Consider the following 20,848-nt stretch of genomic DNA (forward strand, 5'->3'; position numbering starts at 1 on the left):
GGACCCTTCCCCCGGTGGCGGGAGGCTCCGGCTGTTTAACGCTGGCTTTTTACAGCCTACGGAGGAGAGCCCGGGGGCGGGCGCGGCAGGCCCCGCGGGAGGGCCGGGCCTGGAGCCGGTGTTCAAACCCCCGCCCGTGTGGCGGTCGGGGGGGGGGGGGGGGGTCCCGGCGCCTGAGGGGGCGGCCCCCCGCAGCCCTGCCAGGCCGGGCCCGGCCCGGCGTGGGGCGGTGTCGGCTCCGGCTGGCTGCCGGTGACCTTGGCCCTTCCCGGCGGCCCGCGGAAACGTTTTGCGGGGGGGGTGGTGGTGAGGGAAGGGGGGGGGGGTTCGTTCGGTCCCGCGGTGGCGTTAGTCGTGGGGCTGGTGACCTCTTCGAGCCGGCGGCTGGGAGGGACGCTGGAAGAAAAGCTCCGTGAGCGGCCTGCGGGGCCGTGCTGCCCCCCCCCCCCCCGACCCCGGCTGCCGAGTGTCGGTGCTTCGGGGGTAAAAGGCGAAGCTGGAAGGCGGGCGGCGCGGAGGAAGGGGGTGCGAGTTACCCTTCGGCGTCTGACGGACCCGTCCCGGGGGAAAAATAAAAGGGCTTCCCTGTCCGTTGCCTTCGGGCTGGTCGCCTCGCGGGGAAGGGCTTGCGACAGAGGCTTCCCTCTAGCAGCAGAAGGCAGGACTCTGCCTCGCGCTTACGATAGCTGAAGCAAAACCCGAGAACTTTCCCAGTTTCCTCTGGTAACAATAAGGAGACACCCAGACCGCCCGGTCCTTTGCAGACCTATTTAAATATTTGGTGAAAATCGTTACGTCTTAATGGAAGTGGGACACACACACACACACACACCCCCTCCCCCGAGCGCTCCAGGGAATGGAGCTGAAGGTTTGTCTGGCTTTAACGTAGACTTTTGATTGCGGCTGTAGTACCAGCTTAATGAGTTACAGCGGATCGACGAGAGTCAGCGGCCACCAGATCACCCACACACACACACCCCCCCCCCCGCTCTTGCGGAGGTCCGGGCTCACCTGCGCGTCGCTGCTGACAGCAGATGCTCTTCTGTCTTCTGACAGAAAAACGGAATTCGGCCAAATTTCTGCTCCCGCTTCAGGATCCTGGGAGATGCCTCGTCCTCCGCAGCAGCAGCAGCGTACGCTCGCGTGCTGCTCGCGGCCGTGTAATACCTTCTGACAGAGAAACCCTCTTGCGCCCTAGCGAGGAGAACGCGTGCTCTCTTGCGGGAAACTGTTTCCTCTCGCGATCTTACGATAGGATGGGTGATACGAAAAATATCTGGTATTCCTGTAGGAATGAGAGTTATGTGGAAGAGGAGGAAGCGAGAGTAGGTTAACGCTGACTGCCGACGTACTGGGAAGGCTTTGGAAAATGGCCTCTCCGTTCGCTGGCCCCACAGCGGTTGCTGATGTAATTAAAGATCTAGAGACCCAGATAGCTGTAAGTAAACGGCCGGGGCTTGCCACGGGGCCGGCATGCGGGATTTGTCCTGGGAATCTGCGCATCCCGTTGGTTTTGTGTTTGGTGATCTTAACGGCACGCAGAGGCTGCCGTGAGATCCGCAAATAAATGAGCAAAACGACTTTCCGCTGATAAAGCGCGTTCTGCCCAAGGATTTCGGAGCTTTCTCCCCTGCATGGTGGGTAAGAATTCCCGCTTTGTGGATTTGTAGGCTGAGGCATGGGGGGCGAGCAGCCTGAGATCAGCCTAAGCTAAAACCAAGACTAGCACGCTGAAGTCCCTCCTGATCCTGTGCTGAGCTCCTCGTCCAGAAATGCCGTCTGAGGGGTTTTAGGGTGTGAATGTAATGGTTTTCCATCGTTAATTAAAATTGAGCTAGGAATTTGCTGAGGGCGCTACAGACATGTGCCTTGGGTATAAATTCTCCTAAAAGGGCTCGGTGTCCGTAGGTGCGGCAGTGCATGAGCGCGCCTTGGAGTGAAGCACTAAAGCAGCCGCTTCTAAGTGCTCCTGTGTGATTTCTGGTTTGTGTTTTGGAATGAATTAATCCAAACTAACAAAGCTTGGCCTGATGAGGGGAAAACGCCTGTTTGTAGCTCAGGTAGCAGACGCTCCCTTCGGCGCTTTGCGTGCGAACGTGCTGTAAAGCTGTCTAAACAAACTCTCTTCTTCTCCCGAAAGTAAGTTCACCCTGAAGCCCACGGGCTTTTCGGATAAAGGCGTCCGCTCTCAGCGGCTGCTTCTCACCCGTCTCTGGGCCCAACGGCAGCTGCTGCAGCCGCTGCGCGAGGGGCTTTTCCATCAGACCGTTCGTTAAATGCTCATTTCACGTGACGGACCTGTCGCTGCTGCCCACACCGCTTGTGGGGGCGGAAGGCCCAGGGTTTGGACGAGTTTCCTTTCACGGAGCGGTGAGGAGGGAGCAGAGCTTCGCTGAGCCTGGATTTTAGAGCCCTCCAGCCGTGAAATGTAGTAGCTGCCAGTCAGTCCGTGTGTTAGCTCAGCGGCCGATAACCTGAGTAACTTCAGGCGCCGAAGGGTGAACCTGGAAGATCTGAGTAACCAGTCAAGCCGCCGCAACCCACTTCTGGTTCACCGTTAACAGCTCGGTAAATCTGACTTCATTTACTGTGGCTGGCGGTTGCCCGGTGTGGGAAGAACAAATCGAAGGTGTGGGCGTGCGCGTGCGTTTCTCTGTCGCGTCACCTCTGAGTACCCAGACTTGTGCCCTCGGAACCAAAAGCCAACCCTACGTTGTCAAGCCCGCCTCGAGGGATCGCTGCGGGTCAGGCCTGAAGTGTGGTGTTGCCGAAAATGAGACCTCCACCCTGCGGCAGACACCCGAGGGAGCTCGAACCCCGTCTTCTTCTCAGGCCCGCGGCGCGTGGAGATGAAGACTCAAACGCTGCGCCTGCCGTCGCCCTACATTGCTGCCGCGGGAGCAAGCCACGTCCTTTAGTTAGATCTTCTTTGCGTGGTCTCTTCCTCGAAGCTGTTTGTGGTCCGAGTGAAATGTGTTCAGAAAGGCCCCGACCGGAGGGCGAGGGGTGGACTCGCGCGTGGGATTCGGCCCGAGGGACGAGCAGAGCTGCCGCCTCTTGTCAGTGCACCGCGTGCAGCCCCTGCGCTTCTCGTGGCAGACTTCGTATTCCATATACCGGGGAATGTTTTCTCTTCTTCTAACCATTGCTCCTCCCTTCTTGCTGCGTCCAGAGAGACCCGATCTTCTATAAACCTCTGGGCCCCGTCGGGGCGCTGCGGTTTACCCTGGATAAAGATGTGGTCGCCCCGTTGAATTCCTTCTCTGTTTGCTAACTGTGGCTTTCGTTTCCTTTTCCAGTTGATTGGTTTGGGTCCCCACAACCCCAAGAAGAAGCAGGACCTCGATAAGCTTTATGATCTAAAAGCTAAAGCCCAACAGATTATGAACCAGTTTGGCCCTTCTACCTTGATCAACCTCTCCAACTTCTCCTCGATAAAGCCAGAACCAGCCAGCACTCCCCCGCAGAGCTCCATGGCCAACAGCACCACCGTGGCAAAGATGCCTGGGACGCCCAGCGGAGGAGGTCGGCTCAGTCCCGAAAGCAACCAGGTAATTTCATCCCCGACTTTAGGACAAGGGGGGAGATGCTCAGACCTGTCCGTGGCTTAATTCCTCTCCTTCCTTAAACTACCGGCAAAAACTTAATGTCTGTTAAAGCATCGGTTACCGAGCGAGCAAACATCTTCATGTATTTCTTCCCTCCCGGGCACTTTCGGGCTGGATGGGGTATGGACGCTGTAGGTGTAGAGGTTCTGGCTTAGACAGGTGGACTCTGCGCTGGGTAAAACACTGGCTGGACGGCCGGGCCCAGGGAGTTGTGGTGAATGGAGTCAAATCCAGTTGGCGGCCGGTCACGAGCGGTGTTCCCCAGGGCTCAGTACTGGGGCCGGTCTTGTTCAATATCTTTATCAATGATCTGGATGAGGGGATCGAGTGGCACCCTCAGTAAGTTTGCAGACGACACCAAGTTGGGTGGGAGTGTTGATCTGCTCGAGGGTAGGAAGGCTCTGCAGAGGGACCTGGACAGGCTGGATCGATGGGCCCAGGCCAACTGTATGAGGTTCAACAAGGACAAGTGCCGGGTCCTGCACTTCAGCCACAACAACCCCACGCAGCGCTACAGGCTTGGGGAAGAGTGGCTGGAAAGCTGCCTGTCGGAAAAGGACCTGGGGGTGTTGGTCGACAGCCGGCTGAACATGAGCCGGCAGTGTGCCCAGGCGGCCAAGAAGGCCAAGGGCATCCTGGCCTGTATCAGCAATAGTGTGGCCAGCAGGAGTAGGGAAGCGATCGTGCCCCTGTACTCGGCCCTGGTGAGGCTGCACCTCGAATACTGTGTTCAGTTTTGGGCCCCTCACTACAAGAAGGACGTCGAGGTGCTGGAGCGTGTCCAGAGAAGGGCAACGAGGCTGGTGAGGGGTCTGGAGAACAAGTCTGATGAGGAGCGGCTGAGGGAACTGGGGTTGTTCAGCCTGGAGAAAAGGAGGCTGAGGGGAGACCTCATCGCTCTCTACAACTCCCTGAAAGGAGGTTGTAGCGAGGTGGGGTCGGTCTCTTCTCCCAAGTAACAAGCGATAGGACGAGAGGAAATGGCCTCAAGTTGTGCCAGGGGAGGTTTAGATTGGACGTGAGGAGAAATTTCTTTACTGAAAGAGTGGTGAAACATTGGAACAGGCTGCCCAGGGAAGTGGTTGAGTCCCCATCCCTGGAAGTATTTAAAAGACGTGTAGATGCGGCACTTAGGGACATGGTTTAGTGGGCATGGGGGTGTTGGGTTGACGGTTGGACTCGATGAACTTAGAGGTCTTTTCCAACCTTAATGATTCTATGATTCTTTCAGTCTCAGGGAAATGTATATTGGGGGGTGACGGGGAAATTCTTTTTAAATGTGGTCTAGACGGGAGAAATAAAAGTGCAGGTTTGTAGCCTGCGTCTTACTGGCGTGGTGCGAGAGGTGGCATCGCTGCCAGGAGCTGCTGGCTTGCCTGTTTGCTCGTTGCGTTGTGGAGTCTTGGACATGCGTAAAATACGCCGCTTGCCCGGCAAGCGCTCCGGGAACGCACCCTGATCCCCCTGCGGGTGGCAGATCCCTCCCTGGCACCGTGACCTCTCCGGGAAGCGTGCTGGTCCCCCGACACAAACGCACGCGCAGCAGTTCCACCGTCGGTGTGAGGGAACCGGGAAGGGCAGGAATTTCCCACGTGTGTCTGGTTCGTCTGGCCGGGCTGGCAGATCAGTGGTGACGACTTTCATCCGTATCCCGTAAGACGAAGCGTCCCGCTGTTGTTCGGCAGCAGTAAAATTTCTGCTCCCTGCCGTGTTTGGGCTGGCAGGCTGCTGCCTTCCGCCCTAGAATAACCCAGCGCTCGCGTCTCTCTCTCTTTTCCATTTGAAACACTAAAGCTGATAAGCGCTGGAGCCGTGGAAACGCTTCCTTTGCGCCCTGAGCACAGATTTAGTCACTGATGGCGTCGCTTGCGCTTGCCGTCTGCCTCTTAAGACTTCTGGTTTTGCCTTTGTCCCCTCTGGCCAGCGGCCTTGCTTCGGCCAGTGGCGTTTTAGTGCCAGTTTAGTGCAGGGGACTTATTTATCCTGGCCTGCTGCATTCCACCCTCTGTTCAGAGCAGCCGCTGGTGCTTGAAAATGACTCCTTAACACCTGACATTTCTTATCTCTGCCCTTCCTGAACTGATAACGCTGTGTCAACACGTGTGACGGGTCAGCGTGTGACTCGGGGCCAGCGGCGGGGGTGGGGGGGAGGAGGTCGTTTGTGGCTGCGCTGCGTGGGCGGCTGCTTTGCTGAAGTAGGGCAGTAAATCCTTCCTCTTCTCCCACGCGCTCAGGTCTTAACCAAGAAGAAATTGCAGGACCTGGTGCGCGAGGTGGATCCGAACGAGCAGCTGGATGAAGATGTGGAGGAAGTAGGTACCAACCCGCGGCAGGGGCTGCAGAAAGAGCTCATCTAGGCTTTTTCACGCACTGGCGGCCCTTTTTCCAAGGCAGGGAGGGCTGGTTGACGTAACACCGCCGTAGTCTCATGTTCGCGGCAGCCTTCAGCCATCCGTGTCTGTTTCTGCGTCCCGGTGTCGAGAGGGGTTTTAAAACGGCAATTGTAGCAAACGCCTTTGAAATACTAGCTTCTGCGGGTTCGTTTTCATACTTTCCGCATCGTTTCGGCTGCTCGGTGCTGACAGGGCTGGTTGTCGTCCTTGTTCTGCCGCAGATGCTGTTGCAGATCGCCGATGATTTCATAGAGAGCGTGGTGACGGCTGCCTGCCAGCTTGCGCGGCATCGCAAGTCGAACACCCTGGAGGTGAAAGACGTCCAGTTGCATCTTGGTGAGTGATTTATTTTTATTTTTATTTTTTTTTTCCCCCCTCAGCTGTGAGCTGGGCGCACGCCCTGAAGTCAGGGCATGGCCGCGGTGTTGGGGTGGAAACCTGTGAGTAGCTGCTTAATAATGCCTTAATAATCAGGGGATGAACGGGGTGTCTGCCCCTAACCATCCCCTCTCCAAATTTTGCAGTTGTGCAGCTTGTAGCTGTCCATCAGCCCGTGTTGGAAGGTCCCTAGCACAGGGTCTGCGTCTTTACCGTGTTTAATGCTGTGCAGCCCTCCGCTACTCTGCTTTTGTGAAGCTTTTATAGCTGGTGTGCGGATCACCGGCACGTCTCTAGCACTGGCTCCAGGCGGGCGTGCTGCCGGTATGTTCGTGATGACGAGGCCGCTCTTGCGGTGGGCGGTTGGGGCAGAGCGCGCTGACCTGCGCTCTCTCTTCCAGAGCGTCAGTGGAACATGTGGATCCCGGGCTTTGGTTCTGAAGAAATCAGGCCCTACAAAAAAGCCTGCACTACAGAAGCTCACAAACAGGTAAGGAGCCCTCAGCAGCACCGGGAATCGCGTGGTAGAAGCCTGATATGGGGAGGGTGGTCTTGGACTCCTGGCACGACGTTGAATTTGTAGCCTCTTCCAAGTGGTTTGGACTTGAAATAACCTGCGGAGTCTCCTCGCCTGTTTGTGCAGAGAGGATTGAGGTTGCTCTGTGGTGGTGCGGTGCTGGCTGTGCCCTAAGAGGAGCAGCAGTACTCGCTGTCTGAAGGGTTTTTTAACCCTGGAAGGGGTTAAAAGAACCTTTTAAAACCTTTTTAACCCTGGAAGGGGTTAAAAAAAACCAGCCGAGAGCTGCAGACAGTGACTTGTCAGCTGCCCCCTTGCAGATCGCCTGCTCCTTCCTTGCGCAGAAGGGACTGAGAACACACTGCGAACTCCTCCGGTTCGGTAGGAAATCCGTCCCCAGGCATGGGGGGGGTTAAATGCTGGCGTAGCCCCTCGAACCGCTCCGGGAGTCTGGGTGTTGCAGGTGAACCGCAGGGCTCTGACTGGCTGCGGCTCGAGTTCCTGGGGCCATTTTACGTCTGCAGCCCAACGCTGCACTGGGGTATTTTGTGAGCAGCGTACGGCACCTCCTGCGTCTCTGCGTGAGGGTCGGGGCTCTGGGCCGCTCGCCACCGTAAGAATTTAAAGAGCTGCCAAAAGCCGAAAGGCCTGGGGAGATGCAGCAGAGAGCACACCGTTGTCCTGGGATTTAGCTGTAGGTGGGAGCTGAGCAGCTCTGGGGTTTTTTTTTCCCCTTAATTTTGCTTTAACTGAATCGGGCCATCGCCGTTTCAGTGTACGGTCGGAGCCGGGGAAGGAGCTGCCCTGCGGGAGCCATTGGAGTTCGTGGATGATGTTGCATCTCTCCTCCTGAAGCTCCCGCAGCAGCTGCTGGGCAGGGAGAGAGAGAGAGAGAGGGGAGGCCTTGAAGTGGGGTTTGATCCCCTGCGCCGTTTAATCCCGTTGCCCCTCACTAGCGTCGGCGTTTCACGTGCCAGCCCCGGGTGCGGAGGAGAGGAGCGCAGAGGCTTTCTCTTCCTCTGGCTCTGGCTTGGGACCCCATTAAGATTCAAACGGACTTGAAAGACCTGTGCGGAAACAAGTCAGGCGGTGTCCTGAGAGAACCCGAGACACCTTCTTCCTGCACGGCTGCAGGTTGTTTCGCGGTAACCTTGTCTGAGCCGCTCGGCTTCCCACGTTTTTCTCTTTCTTGTTACAGAGAATGGCACTGATTCGCAAAACTACCAAGAAATAGCCCCTGGGAAGAGCCGGGAGAAGACGCCAGTGCATTTTGGGATATCTGCCTCTCCACTGAAGCCTCCGCGATGCCATCCATGGGATATTTTTTTTAATGCTTTACAGAGAAGCATATATTTTTTATTAACGGTGCAGCAATATCTTGACTTTATGAGGAGATCTGCCAAAAACATCCTACGCCCCCTTCCTCATTCCCCCTAAGAGCGCAACGTATCTCAAAACAAAGACTTTTATTTGTGACTTGAAAGTGGTTTATCGTATAAGTGATTATCCAAGGGACAGAGCATTTGATCTTGTGTGGGACAGTATTAGAAGCATCTGTAGAGGTTTTTGTTTCCTCCTTCCTGCCCCTACCTGCTCCAGTACTTTGTAATGTCAGTGTTTATATAAATACTTGCGTTTGTTTTACATGAATAAAGAAATTATTAAGCTAAAACCACGGCACGGTCTTGTGCTCTTCGAAGGGCGTGCAGAGGAACTGCAAGTGAAACGGGCAGCCTCCGCCTTGCCTGGTTTCTACGTGTGGTGCTGTTCTGGCAAGAGATCCCCTGCCCTGGGGTTTAAAGTGAGTGGAAGGGTTTGGCCGGCCTCTGCCGTGCTGATGGGGCTCGGCAGGCGCCTTCCCCTCTTTACGTCCGGCCCAGGGTGAGTAGTTTGCCCGTTGCTTGGATATTTGGACCGTTAGGGTGGGGACACGGTGACCGAGGACAAGAAATCGGGGTGATCCTCGTTCTCTCCTCGCCCGGGACGCGAAGGAAGGCCGCGTCCCCCTGCCTGTTCCTGCCTGCTCTGCTCGGTCTTCATCGGAGAAGCCGCGGGTGCCGTTTGTCGTGGCGAAGGGGGAGCCGGCAGCTCTGCAAACCTCCCCCCCCGTGCGACAGGGAGGCTCCTGAGCACCCGGGAGCAGGAGCAGGGCCCGTCCTCCTCGCCCAGCTGGCTGCTGGGGCCCTCGGCCTGCCGGTACGGTACCTACAGGGGAAACCGCCTTCGCTGAAGTAATTCAGAAACCGGTACGGGCTCTCTCCTCCTCTGGTGTAGCTGCCAGCTAAGGAGCTCGGGGAGCGTGATAAACGCACGCGGCCTCTCAGGCGAGGCCAGCCTGACGGGCGCCTGGGGCGGAGGGAAGCTGTTCCTGCACGGCAGCCGTGCTCGGCTGCTGCCCGGGGAGGGGGGGGACGGGACGTGGAGTCGTTCACCGGCTGCTCCAGCTCGGGGTACCCGGGAGGAGCTGCCGTTCAAAGCAGACCCCCTTGCCCTCCCGAGCACGGAGGAGACCAGCTCCCAGTGAAGAGGAGCTGGTCTCCTCTTCAATAAAAGAAGCTGGTCTCCTCCAAATAAACCCCTTTTATTACCGAGGGTTGGGTAATAAAAGGGGTTTCGGATCAACGCTGGTCTGACGCGGGAGCGGGGAGGACCTGCGGTTCCCCTCTGGGGGATGGGGACAGCCTTGCAGAAAGGGGTTCGGAGCGAGAAGAGAGGAATGGGGGTGATGCCCGCCTCCCTGCAGACTTGCTGCCCCGTCCTGCCTGGGGACGTCACCCTTCCCATGGGCAGCCTCGGCGCCGGCTGCTCCCCCTTCCCCAGGAAAACACGGGCAGGCAGAGAGGTGGACGGGGCGGAGGGGGGGGGAGTGTTTAATGCGCCCTTGCAGTCGCTCGCTGCTCCTGCCTGTGCCCCGGCCGCTCGGTCTCTGCCTCACCCCCTCTGCATCGCGGCCGGCAGAGCCCCGTGTGTCCCAGCCCCGCCGGGGCAGGCTGCCAGTGTCCCCAGCTCTAGCACGAGCATCTCTGCCGCTTCTCTTCCTTCTCCGGCGCCCGAGCCTTGAGCGGCACCGGCAGCGGGATGCTGCTCTTCACCCCGTCCCACGCCTCGGTGGGAGCCAGCCGCCCCGTTTGCAGCGCCTGGTAGATGGTCAGCGTCAGCATCTGGAAAGCCTGGACCACGTTGCTGGCGTCCTTGGCCGAGGTCTCGATGTACTGCACCCCCAGCGAGGCTGCCAGCTTCTCTGCCTCCTTCCTGCCCACCCGCCGCTGCCCTGCCAGGTCGCTCTTGTGCCCCACCAGCAAGAAGACGATGCGGAACGGCTGGACCGTGTCCGTCACCTCCCGGTGCCACTGCCGGACGCTCTCGAAGGACGCGCGGTTGGTGAGGTCGAAGAGCAGCATCCCCCCGGCCGAGTTGCGGTAGTAGGAGCGAGTCACGGACCTGGGGCGCCAAGAGAAACCGGGTGAGCAGCCCCCGGGGCTCCCCTGTGCCGCCCTGGGCTGCATCTCCCCTGCCTGCAGAGCAGCCCCAGCCGTGTCCTCCCCTGGCGCACTGCTCCCGAGCCGCCGTATGAGGGAGGAGAATCGGCCCTTTTGCTGCATCAGCAAGCGGTCCAGGCAGCTCTGTCCCTGCTCGGCCACCAAAGCTCGTCCGTCCCCTGCAGCCACAGCCCCTGAGCGTTCCCGTCCCCTGCAGCCACGTCCCTGGTGCTCTCCCATCCCCTGCAGCCATGGTCCTGGAGCTCTCCCATCCCTTATAGCCATGTCCCTCGAGCTCGCCCATCCCCTGCAGCCACAGGCCTGCCATTCTCCCGTCCCCTGCAGCCACGTCCCCCGAGCTCCCCTGTCCCCAGCAGCCAGCCCGGCCGGCGGTGGGCAGCCCCGGTGTGAAGGCTCCTGGCAGCTGAGCTGAGGAAGCCGCTTTGCCCAGCTCCCAGGGGGCTCCCAGCCTCTTCCCCCAGCCCTCTGCAGCTGGTGGGGCAGAGGGGTGCTTGGGGGGGAATCCCGTACCCCCTTTGGAGCTGGAGCAAGGGCTTACAGGGCAACCCCAAGGGCTCCTTTCCCTGGGGACACCCTCGGCTTTGGCTCATCTGAGCCCCTGCAGCCTGCCCGGTGCTGGGCATCGTGGTTCCTCACCCATGGGGCTCCCCCCAGCAAAGGGTGGGAACACAGCCCTGTCTAGGACCTCCCCCGGGGTTGGGATCACAACATCCCACCAGCACCCCAAATCCATGGGGACACCCAGCTCTGTCACCCCCCCTCCCCCACCCCATGGCCGGAGCCGGACCCACCTGAACCGCTCCTGCCCGGCCGTATCCCAGAACTGCAGCTTCACCCGCAGCCCCGGCTCCAGCTCCACGAACTGGACGTAGAAGTCCACCCCCACCGTCTGGTTGACGGCGTCCAGGAAGACGCCCTCGGTGTAGCGCCGCAGCAGCGAGGACTTCCCCACTGTCGAGTCCCCCAGCATGATCACCCGGAACTGGTACTGCCACCGCGGCTCCATCGGCACCTCCGCCGTCTGCTGGGACCCGCCGCCCCCGCGCCGGGTGCGTGTATGGACAGGCAGGCAGCGCCCGGCGCCTCCGCTCCTCCACCCAGGAGGCGTTCCCGCCTCGCCATGGGTGCTGGGTGGCCCCTTTGCTGCCTTTATCTTGGATCCATCCAGCTGGAAGCACTTGGGGGGTGCCCGGTCCCGTTTTTCTGGTGGGGGGGTGGTGTGGTGTGGTGGTGGCCCTGGGACACGAGGCCCACCAAGTGACACGGCCACGTGCAGATGTGGAGGGGGGGTGTTACCCCACCAGTGACCCCCCCCCCCCCCCCCCCCCAAAGCAGAGCATCCCCCGTGTCACGGGTTGAGCACGGCGGCGTGTCCCTGCCAGGGGTCTGGCACTCGGCACAGCTTTTATTTAGCGCGGAAAAGCCTCAAGTTTATTAAAAACACTCCTGCAGGGGAGTATTATTTTTTCAGCGCCCCCCCCCCAAATTAAGGCTTGAAATAAACCCGAGCCAGGGTGGGGACGCAGCCCCGCGCATCGCCCAAGGGCAGGGGGCTGCATGGCGGAGAGAGAAACATCCCCATGGGTGGAGGGTCCCGTCTCCCCCCCCACCCCCCCCGGTCCCCGTCAGCACTGGCAGCGCTCCCGGGGCTCCCCCCGCGCCGGGGGCCGGCGGTGGCTCTGGCTGGGGATGAGCCTGACGCCGCCGACGCCGCAGCCCCGGTGAGGGGCGATGGCCCCCCGCCCCAGCGCCCGCTGGATGCCCCCCACCAACATCTGGAAGGCCAGCTCCACGTTGAGGTTGCTGCGGGCCGAGGTCTCCACGAAGGCCATGCCCAGGGTGGCAGCCAGGTCCCCGGCCTCCTCCGCCGACACGGCTCGCTCGGCCGCCAGGTCACACTTGTGCCCCACCAGGACGAAAGCGGGGGGCCGGTCCCCGGCGGCTTCACGGTACCACTCGGGGACGTGCTCGAAGGATGCCCGGTTGGTGAGGTCGAACACCAGCAGCACCCCCGCCGCACTCCGGTAGAAGGACCTGGTGATGGACCTGGGCACACCGCGGGGGGCGGGGGGGTTCGGGGGGCACCCCGGCACCCGCCAGCCCCTGCACCCAATTCCCTGGGACGGGGCTCGGGAGATTTTTGGGTCCCAGCTGGGACCTCGGGAGCAGGAAGGGGAGGCTTGCCTGGACCATCTGCACCCCAATTTTCTGTTCAGCATGTCCCCCCCAGATTGGGGGGCTCCAGAGGAGACCTCGGGGGTTTTGCAGGGGCTCGGGGGTCCCTCCATCCCCCCCACAGCCCAGGGTGCAGCGAGGATGGGGCAGCACCCGTCGGCGGGTGCTGATGGGCCTGAGCACTGGGCAGAAACAGGGCACCCCCAGACCCACCCTGGGGCCCCCAAAAGGCTCCCAGGGGTGGGGGCAGCGCGGGACCCCTTGCTCCAGCCGCAGCACCCAGCTCTTCAGCCCGTCGCACCCCATTTGAGCCTCTTTCACGCTCCCAGGAGCTCCTGGCTCCAGCCTGACGCAATCAGGAAGGAAATCACCCCGCCCCAGCCCACCGGCACCCCGGGACCCGCACCCAGCCCTGCTCCCTTGGCCACCCCCCCCAAAACCAGCTCTGGCTTCGCTGCAAGCTCAGCACAAGGTTGCAACAGCCCCTAAAGCGTCACCGTCCCAGCGAGCCACCGCTGCCCGTCCCCGCATGTGGGACTTTACACCCACCCCAGGATGGGGGGGACGAGTCAGCTGGGTGCTGGGGTCCCGCAGGGGGGCTCGTGTCCCCCCATCCCCTCCTCACCTGAACCTCTCCTGGCCAGCCGTGTCCCAGAGCTGCAGCTTGGCCTTGCCGGCGGGCGGCAGCAGGACGGTGCGGCTGTAAAACTCCACGCCGACGGTGGGGCAGGGGGTGGCTGCCCCCCCGCCCGGACCCTCCGCGAAGCAGTGCAGCAGCGACGACTTCCCCACGGCCGCGTCCCCCAGCACGATGATGCGGAACTGGTAGTGTCCCCCGGGCTCGGGGTCCCGGAGGGCCTCCGTCACCGTCCCCATGCCGGCGGCTGTGCCCGGCGAGGCCAGATTCACCGGCCCCAGGCTGGCCAGATCCTGACCCGGCCGGGCTTTGCTGTGCTGGCGGGGCCAGGTCTCCACCCTTGTCCCCACCCCGCAGCGCCTTCCCTGGGGACGGCTCTGGCCTCGCAGTCACCCAGGCAGACCAACAAACCGTCCCGGGGAGGAGGGAGAAGCCACCGGCTCCGTCCCTGTCCTCTCGTCCCCGGGACGCTGTTCAGCATTGTCACGTGCCAGCTCTGTCCCACTGCCTGGTTTTGGTGACAAAGGCGGGGACAGCCAGGCTCCGGGTGCACGAACACACTGCCGCGGAGGGGCCGGTGGCCCCCGAGGAAGCCAAAATCCTGGGAGAGCTGGGAGGGACGAGCTCCATGAGAAAGGGGCTCTCGAGTCGCCACGGGGAGAAGGGAGGAGGGGTCAGAGGCACCGATTCCCCGTCCCCCCGGACAAAGGTGCTTTCTGCAAACAGCCCGGGTCACCCGCCGCGGCCCCGGGGACTTCGCCATGGCCCAGCCCTCCCCCCTCCCGACGGCTGTGCAGAGACGGGGAATAACAGACTCGCCCCAACAGCTCTGGGGCTGTTTCCACCCCCAATTTGTTCTCCATCGTGAGAAAAACGGGCGACTGGAGTCACCAGGGCTCCAGCAGACGATGCCGGCTAGGTAAGACGCTGCCTTTCCCCGGGCAGGAGCCGTTCCGTGCACCTCCGCGACCTCCCACGCAGCTTTCCCTGCGCTCCCAGGGACCCCCCGCCCGGGGGCTGCCGAGGGGAAGCTCCAGCAGTAAGGGCTGCACCAGCTCCGGCATCTGGAGGAAGGGAAAGCGAAACACCAGCTCCGACCAACGCAGCTCTGGCACGCAAAGGGCTTCCACATCAGCTCCCTCGGGCGGCAACTCAGCGTTACGAGGAGCACTAACTCGCACAGAAAAAAAATAGCCAGACACACCGATTTCCAGGAAAAAAAAGTACATCCAAGAGGACATCCCAGTCACGCAGCAGCTGCCCGGAGATCCAGCCCACCGGTACGGCCACGGCAGAACCGACAGACGCTCGCCTCGAAGGCTCGGTAACCTCAAGTGGAAGAAGTTGCTCGGATTTCACGAGTTCGGTCTCGCCCCCAGCACCCAGCAGGCCGCAGTGCTCCCCAGCCCCAGGGAAGGGCAGTCAGGCATCACCCCAGACCAACGCACCCCGAACACGAGCACAGGAGACACAGCAAGAATTTCAAGCGATTGCGTTTATTCACCCTCGAAATATTTTCTACCCAGACCCTCCCACAAGCTCTTCTCCCGAGAAAACTCCACGGAAGGGACCGTTCTTCCATGCCGAGCGTTTAAACGGGAGCTTGAGCGGCACCCGGAGCCAAACGAGTTCCCTCTCCCTGTGGTGAGCGGAGCACAGGAGCGGCTGTTCCCACCTGGGGGAGCTCACGGCTCCGGAAGGAGCCAGGATCTGGTCACGCAGAGCTCCCGCTTCTGGAGGAGAGGGCTGGAAAAGAACGAAGTCTTGCTCTGCAGCACCGAAACCCTCAGGGACCGGCTCATCTCAGCTCCAAGCTCTACTTAGACCTGAAGAGGGGGTAAAAATCCGGCCTGAATGAAGAGCAGTGTGACTTGGCATCGCTTCGGATTTCACCCGCGTTAAGGAATCCCCCTGGCGTCCCCTCTCCCCGCGCCGTGCGGCCATTTTGGCTAGTTCACACCTGGCCTCAGCCCCATATCCGCAGGATTCATCCAACAGTCTCCAAAGACAGGAGTCATCACGGACCAGGCTGCGCTCAGAGGGCTGGCGCGGTGCGACCGATCCCACCGACGCTCTGCCCCTACAGATAACGGGCTGCCCAACTAAAAAAAACCTCACCAGTGAAGTCGACTGTTCCCACCTGCAAAGCCCAGATTAAGGACTGGCCGCTTCCAGCACGGGCACCGTCAGCTTGAACTGTCCCTCGTCCTCTAGGACTGCCGAGGTCCCACTCGCGAAACACCAAACATCTGGCAATCACCCCCAAAGGACACCCACGTGCTCCACGTCACAGCTTCCCCACGATTCGGGCCCTACGGAAAGCAAACCAAATCCCTTCACCGGGGACAGGGGCGCCACAAGCTCTCGGCTTTTCCCACTAAGCGAGTTAATTCCTGAAAAAAAATAAAACCCAGCGCCACAGGTAAGTATTTGAAGTCGTTGGGCCGCTGTAAACCAGGAACCAACGCATCAGATCCAGCCCAAGCGAACACCAGCCCGTAAATCTCCACGGCACCTCTGCCCTCCACGCCCAACATTTATCCCTTCTCTTGGCCAGGGGGTTTCATTCCCACCCCAGCCTTCCCGAAGGAGCAAGGCCAACACACAGACTGTCTTCAAACTGGCCCCTCTCAGAGCAGAACTGCACCGGCAAAGAGGCCGAGACCAGTTTGAATTTTATTTTTCCTCCTTTTTCGACCACAAGATCGGTATTCAGATCCGATGGGAAAGGGATCTGGAGGGACAGGTCACAGAGCTCCGACGAGGCCGTGCGTTCTCACCTCGGGTCTATCCGGCAGGCAGGCCATCGGCCGAGAGCGCTCCGAAACGTCAAGCAACCCTGGAACAGATCGCAACACCCCCAACGTCAGCAGCGGGCTGCGGGCTCACGAGTACGTGTCACTGACACACCCCACCCCGGAACCACCAGCGCCTTGCAAGAAGAAAACACCCCAATTCCTGAAAATATATAGGAGGGGCGAGTGACAGCAACAGGCAAGAGGGGCCCAGCAGTCAAAGACCTTCCCGTTGCTCTCGCATGTTGTTGGAGACCTGTAGCTATTTCACGGAGCCACAGCTCTTGGATAAACATGCAGAGTCACCACCGAGCTCGCCTGGCAAAGCCTGTTACAGCTTCAGAGCGGCAGGCGGAGCGAAAGCAGAGTGATCTACCGGCTTTGGATCAGATCCGATTCCCAGTTCTGCCACTAGCCAGGCCCAGTGATGCTGGAGAAAGAAAATCTCCTTACCCCACCCATACATGACCTCGACAGAGCCAGGAATAAGGGGATTCTGCAGTTCTTAATGACCGGAGAGAGACTCGCAAGGGGCCCTGCCAGCGGGAAATCCTCGTCAGCAGGGCCCAACCCCAAGCACGAGCCCTGCAGAGGATCCACAGCGTCGGGAACAAGGACCACGCTGGCAGTACCTGCTAGCAGGGGGCCAGGAAATACTGCTGCTCGCTGCTCCGGCCAAGGGAGGCTGTGAAGGCAACCGAATTCCCAGCCTAAGGGGAGACTCCGGAGCCCAGATCGCCCATCTCACCCGCCCAACGCCGCCGAGCCGCGGCCGCCACCAGCCATCCTGCGCACCGGGATCACCTTCCATGCCAGGGTGCTGCCGGGGAAGAGTACAGTCTTGAGCTTCAGGTGGATTCTTAAGACAGAAAAAGTATCTTAAAACAACGCAAAAGCCGCGAGACCCGCCACCTCCCACCTCTTCGTGCACCAATTAAGACCCCAGAAACAGGTATTCGGGGTGGCCCCTTCCTTCCAGCGACAGCACCCCCGGGCACCACCTCCACCCACGGCCAGGGCCCAGCTCCCGCAAGCGGCCAGCGGTGCCCGGACCCTCGCCCTCGGCTCTGCAGCCCCCCCCCCCCCCCGGGACCGTGTATTTTCCCGAAATGTTGCCGGACAGTTATGGAGGCTCAAACTGCCCGGCGACCGTCGAGGAAAACCCCTCGCTCTCGGCTCCTTTTTGACTGCGTCTGCCACATCGCCGAGACAGACGCAGCTTCGATAGGGCCGGGCGGGCCTGCAGGGTTCCTCCGCCCAGCAGCCGCCTCTCCCGGGGTGGTTTTTTACTGCAGCCCGGTGCGGAGGCGCGGAGGTCACTCACCCACGGCGGCCCCCGGCACCTTCCCCGCAGGCCGGGCCCGGTCTGGGAGGGAGGGAGCAAGGCCCTCCCGCGGCCGCGCTGCCCTTCGCAGCCCATCGGAGCGCCCCGAAACGCCGCCGCCCGGGCGCGGAGCCCGCGGGGCGTCGACGCGGCGGGGCCGAGCGGCGGGAGAGCCCCGGGGGAGGGCGGATGGCGACGGATCGTCCCCGCGCCGCAGCCCCCCGCCCCGCCGCAGCCGCCATCACAGCGAGAGGCGGAAAGCAGCCCGCCGTGGCCTTTTATAGAGCGGCAGCGCGGGCGCTGATTGGCTGTTGGGGCCGGGCGCTCCCGCAGAGCCTTCTGGGAGTTGTAGTTCACGCCGCCTACAGCCCGCCCGCCCCCCCCGCCACCCCACTCCCCAAAGGATAAAGGCGCCCCCTCCTCCGACAGCAGCAGGGAAGGCTGGGGAAACCCCACCCCCAAGCAGCAGCACCACGATCTGCAACCCCCCCACACTCGCACGGGGGCTGAGCTGCGCTCCCCCCCACCCCCCCACCTAAATGAACCTCCAGTCTACCTGGCCCAAAGACAATTCCCCACTCCTCCTCCCCGCAAGGTGCGTGTCAGGGGTTGCTCTTCGAAAAGGTGAAGGCAGCACCCACGTTTTTCCTACTCCTTCCTCCCTTTCGGAAGGCTGGGGGGGGGGGGGGGCGGGGAACACCCCACCCTCGGGGAACGGAGGGAAAGTTTCTTGGAAACAAAAGTCTATCTGCCCAAACAATACCTCTGCCAGGTTCCTGGCTCATGATCCAAAATCAGTGGAAAGGATTTAAAATGAGAGCACTTGCCGACTGGTTGGAAGGGACTGCTGAAACTTCTGCAGGTAACTGACGCTGAAGCCACAGCCGCCATGGGAAACCAGGTTGAAAAGCCCGTGACTGCTTCCTGCCCCTGAGCCCTGGGGAAAGTGCAGAAAGGATGAGGGAGAGCAACAGTCAGTTTTTAATCCGTTCTGAGCAAAATTCACAGATTAAAAAAATCCACAGTGGTCAGGAATTGTCCCGGTAACCCCACCACAAACATGCCAGATTACCAATAAAATAGGCCGGCACCCATTTAAAGCAAAAGTCAGTCCCAAAATGAGCCCCAAACCTTGCATGACCAAGCTCTTCTAAAAACAGCCCTTGTCAAAGCCGGCAGGGACAGGTTACAAGCAGCTGGTCCCATCCTCCTCCTCCTCCACGGATCCTGCAGTTGCTCTGCCAAGTCACGAGGCGTTCCCCGGGCAGCCCGGATTCTCCTTGGCACAGCGACTCGTGCAAAGTGAACCTAGAAATCTCCCTGTCAAATCCTAGGGCAGGGCAGAAACTCGCTCATTGTAGCAAAAACAACCCACCCCGAAAATTCAGACAACCTTGGAAAACATCAAGTGTTTGGGAAGAGAATCTTCCCAATGCTGAACGGGGAGAATCCCCCAAGAGCAATACCAAAAACCGACAGATGCTCAGTAGACCTCAGCCCATCACGAGAAGGTGGATGGAGAGAAGACGGAGCAGAGAAAATCCCGCTGCAAGTCTGCGGTGCTCGACCACAAGGTCAGCGAAGCCCCGATGAAACCTCCCAGCACGGCTGGGAGCCTCACGTCAGCCTCTTCCGTAGCGCAGGACGGGGAGCAAACGCTGGAAGAGGCTGCAATTCCCACCGCTGGACAGGTGGGAGCAGACAACCCGCAGGGAAGCGCTCTGTGAAAAAACAGCAGTAAGGAAAAGCAAGGATGAATCAGTGATCCGGGCGGGTTGCTTGGCCTGCAGCTCCTCAGGGGTCCGGCGTGCTGAGGGGACGAGACGAACCCTGTCCACATGCAGCTCAATCTACATCGCCTTAACTGCATCATCTACCGTTGCTTTGACCCTGGAAAATTTTACAACAGAAGCAGCGATTCGTCTGAGAAAAACGGAGTGTGTACCGACCAGTACCCCCAAAACCCTTCTTACAAAACTGACCGCACTTGGTAAAACCATTTTGACTGGGAATAACTGCTAAGGAAGAAAAGTGTAGTAACTTGGGGGGGGAAAAAAAAAAAGGAGATATTTTCTGAAGAAATGCTCTAACCAGGCAAAAAGGTAAAGCAAGCTTTGTCAGAGTGACATTTTCTGAACTAGCTCTATCAGTTTCTAAATGTAGCTATTGCATTTAAAATTCATACCCTATCCTGACATTGAATTAATTTCATGTCTAAGCAAATCCCAAGCTAAATCCAGAAACTGGTATATTCAGTATGCTTTACAAGATACACTGGGAGATAGCAAGGCTAGAAGGTAAAAATTCCTCTCAGATCTTGTTTACCAGAAGCTGGGGATTAGCGAGCCAGTAATGAGAAACTTGAGTACGCAAAGATCAGAGTCAAACATCTCTGCTCCTCAGAAGGGATTCAGAGAAATACCTAAGGGTGCGGGATATGAACCTGTCTCCTGAAAACGGTCCAAGTAACAGGAATTTTCTCTAGTCAGACACACACGGAAAACATCGCCGCCGGCCCCCGTCAGACCCCTCAGCCCATACACGGGGCTGCGCTGGTACAGACCCACATTTGCTAAAGAAATGGTTTCAAACTCCTCATCCCATGGGAAGCCGGTCAGAATTTCTCACAGGCCATCCCTGATGCTTACTGTCAAGCTTTTAATTAAACACACGTTAACGGCAACAGGCCACCCCGCAGCCTCGCAGCTTACGCTTTGGATATCAACCACTTCGCATGCCCAACAGGAGTAACGCCCACGTCTTGCCGCTCTGCAGCTGGGTAAACATTTTTCAGTCTGTGTAACTCAAACGGTAATCTGAGAGTCCCTGCAATTTAGAGCAATCTGAATTGGATCATCACGTCTTCATCAAGTAACATAGTAAGAATGTTTGAGTTGTTTTTGTAATTACTAGTAAACTTTGCATGCTGAAAGGCAGAATACTTCATAATCTCAATTGCAGATTTTGATGCAATTTTCAAGAATTACCTAATCCCAGTGAGCTGTGATATCACCTGCCTTGGATTTCTTGCCTTTAGCGCATAAAGATAAAAGCAGAATTTACCTTACTACACGGAGTCCTTGTCTTTCATCTTGTGTTACGCTAAATGGTAATTAATCAGGGCTTTTCCTGTAGCCATCCATGAGAAACAAAATCCCACACTCTGTTTAACTTGGATTCCAAAACACAAACCCTACAAAATCCAGGTGACCGGCTGTTTTGTAGCTCCACATAAAAGTCTCCTCTCTGCTTCAGGTGCTGCAGCAATGGCCGGGAGCTGAAAATGAACATTAAGATGAATAAGTGATACACAGAAAAAAGTGCAGAGAGATTAACAGCTCAACAGAACATTGGCCGAGACTCTCACAAACAACCCCAAAAGCCTGGCTCACACATCAAGGGAACGTGGCCCAAAGCCTCACGTCAACCTCTCTCTTAAGAGGAAACGCACGAGCTATTTTAAGCTCTGCAGCACCAGTAAACAGGCTTCAGTGGGTAATCTTTGCTGGCCTCTGTACTCC

The 20,848-nt window shown here is 59.3% G+C and overlaps 4 protein-coding genes and 4 non-coding genes across 23 annotated transcripts; 1 reads left to right on the plus strand and 7 right to left on the minus strand.

Moving 5' to 3' along the window:
- Positions 1-1,266: 1,266 nt before the first annotated feature.
- On the plus strand, positions 1,267-8,568 carry TAF12 (TATA-box binding protein associated factor 12). 2 transcript variants are annotated; one of them, XM_076357392.1, is made up of 6 exons: positions 1,267-1,438; positions 3,300-3,551; positions 5,843-5,920; positions 6,223-6,337; positions 6,781-6,869; positions 8,095-8,568. In XM_076357392.1, exons 1-6 carry the CDS (start codon positions 1,370-1,372, stop codon positions 8,128-8,130), a joined length of 639 nt encoding a protein of 212 aa, XP_076213507.1. In that variant the 5' UTR covers positions 1,267-1,369; the 3' UTR covers positions 8,131-8,568. The 2 variants fall into 2 exon arrangements, with proteins under 2 accessions (XP_076213507.1, XP_076213508.1); XM_076357393.1 differs by lacking the exon at positions 1,267-1,438 and adding an exon at positions 2,548-2,568.
- A 987-nt stretch (positions 8,569-9,555) lies between these two features.
- On the minus strand, positions 9,556-11,402 carry LOC143169780 (ras-related protein Rab-39B-like). The gene is made up of 2 exons (XM_076357394.1): positions 11,188-11,402; positions 9,556-10,337 (listed from the first exon to the last, which is right to left on the minus strand). Exons 1-2 carry the CDS (start codon positions 11,400-11,402, stop codon positions 9,905-9,907), a joined length of 648 nt encoding a protein of 215 aa, XP_076213509.1. The 3' UTR covers positions 9,556-9,904.
- Positions 11,403-12,021: 619 nt separating this feature from the next.
- LOC143169781 (ras-related protein Rab-42-like) lies at positions 12,022-13,650 on the minus strand. Its single transcript, XM_076357396.1, has 2 exons — positions 13,197-13,650; positions 12,022-12,442 (listed from the first exon to the last, which is right to left on the minus strand). The coding sequence occupies exons 1-2, from the start codon at positions 13,445-13,447 to the stop codon at positions 12,022-12,024; spliced, it is 672 nt and encodes a 223-aa protein (XP_076213511.1). The 5' UTR covers positions 13,448-13,650.
- A 1,038-nt stretch (positions 13,651-14,688) lies between these two features.
- LOC143169782 (uncharacterized) lies at positions 14,689-18,657 on the minus strand. Of its 15 annotated transcripts, none has more exons than XM_076357401.1 (6): positions 18,459-18,654; positions 18,155-18,264; positions 16,808-16,823; positions 15,989-16,047; positions 15,349-15,520; positions 14,689-15,034 (listed from the first exon to the last, which is right to left on the minus strand). In XM_076357401.1, the coding sequence occupies exons 1-5, from the start codon at positions 18,531-18,533 to the stop codon at positions 15,496-15,498; spliced, it is 285 nt and encodes a 94-aa protein (XP_076213516.1). In that variant the 5' UTR covers positions 18,534-18,654; the 3' UTR covers positions 14,689-15,034; positions 15,349-15,495. The 15 variants fall into 15 exon arrangements, 8 of the variants coding, with proteins under 8 accessions (XP_076213516.1, XP_076213514.1, XP_076213518.1 ...); XM_076357399.1 differs by having other exon boundaries at positions 16,799-16,823; positions 18,459-18,644; XM_076357403.1 differs by having other exon boundaries at positions 16,752-16,823; positions 18,459-18,641.
- LOC143169908 (small nucleolar RNA SNORD99) lies at positions 15,167-15,237 on the minus strand. Its single transcript, XR_012996955.1, has one exon. It is a non-coding gene; the product is annotated as a small nucleolar RNA SNORD99 (small nucleolar RNA).
- LOC143169903 (small nucleolar RNA SNORA61) lies at positions 15,817-15,951 on the minus strand. Its single transcript, XR_012996950.1, has one exon. It is a non-coding gene; the product is annotated as a small nucleolar RNA SNORA61 (small nucleolar RNA).
- On the minus strand, positions 16,173-16,303 carry LOC143169902 (small nucleolar RNA SNORA44). Its single transcript, XR_012996949.1, has one exon. It is a non-coding gene; the product is annotated as a small nucleolar RNA SNORA44 (small nucleolar RNA).
- LOC143169901 (small nucleolar RNA SNORA16B/SNORA16A family) lies at positions 17,096-17,239 on the minus strand. The gene has a single exon (XR_012996948.1). It is a non-coding gene; the product is annotated as a small nucleolar RNA SNORA16B/SNORA16A family (small nucleolar RNA).
- Positions 18,658-20,848: the final 2,191 nt, after the last annotated feature.

The sequence above is a fragment of the Aptenodytes patagonicus genome, chromosome 21 (assembly GCF_965638725.1).
Source record: "Aptenodytes patagonicus chromosome 21, bAptPat1.pri.cur, whole genome shotgun sequence".
In the NCBI taxonomy this organism is placed as follows: domain Eukaryota; kingdom Metazoa; phylum Chordata; class Aves; order Sphenisciformes; family Spheniscidae; genus Aptenodytes; species Aptenodytes patagonicus.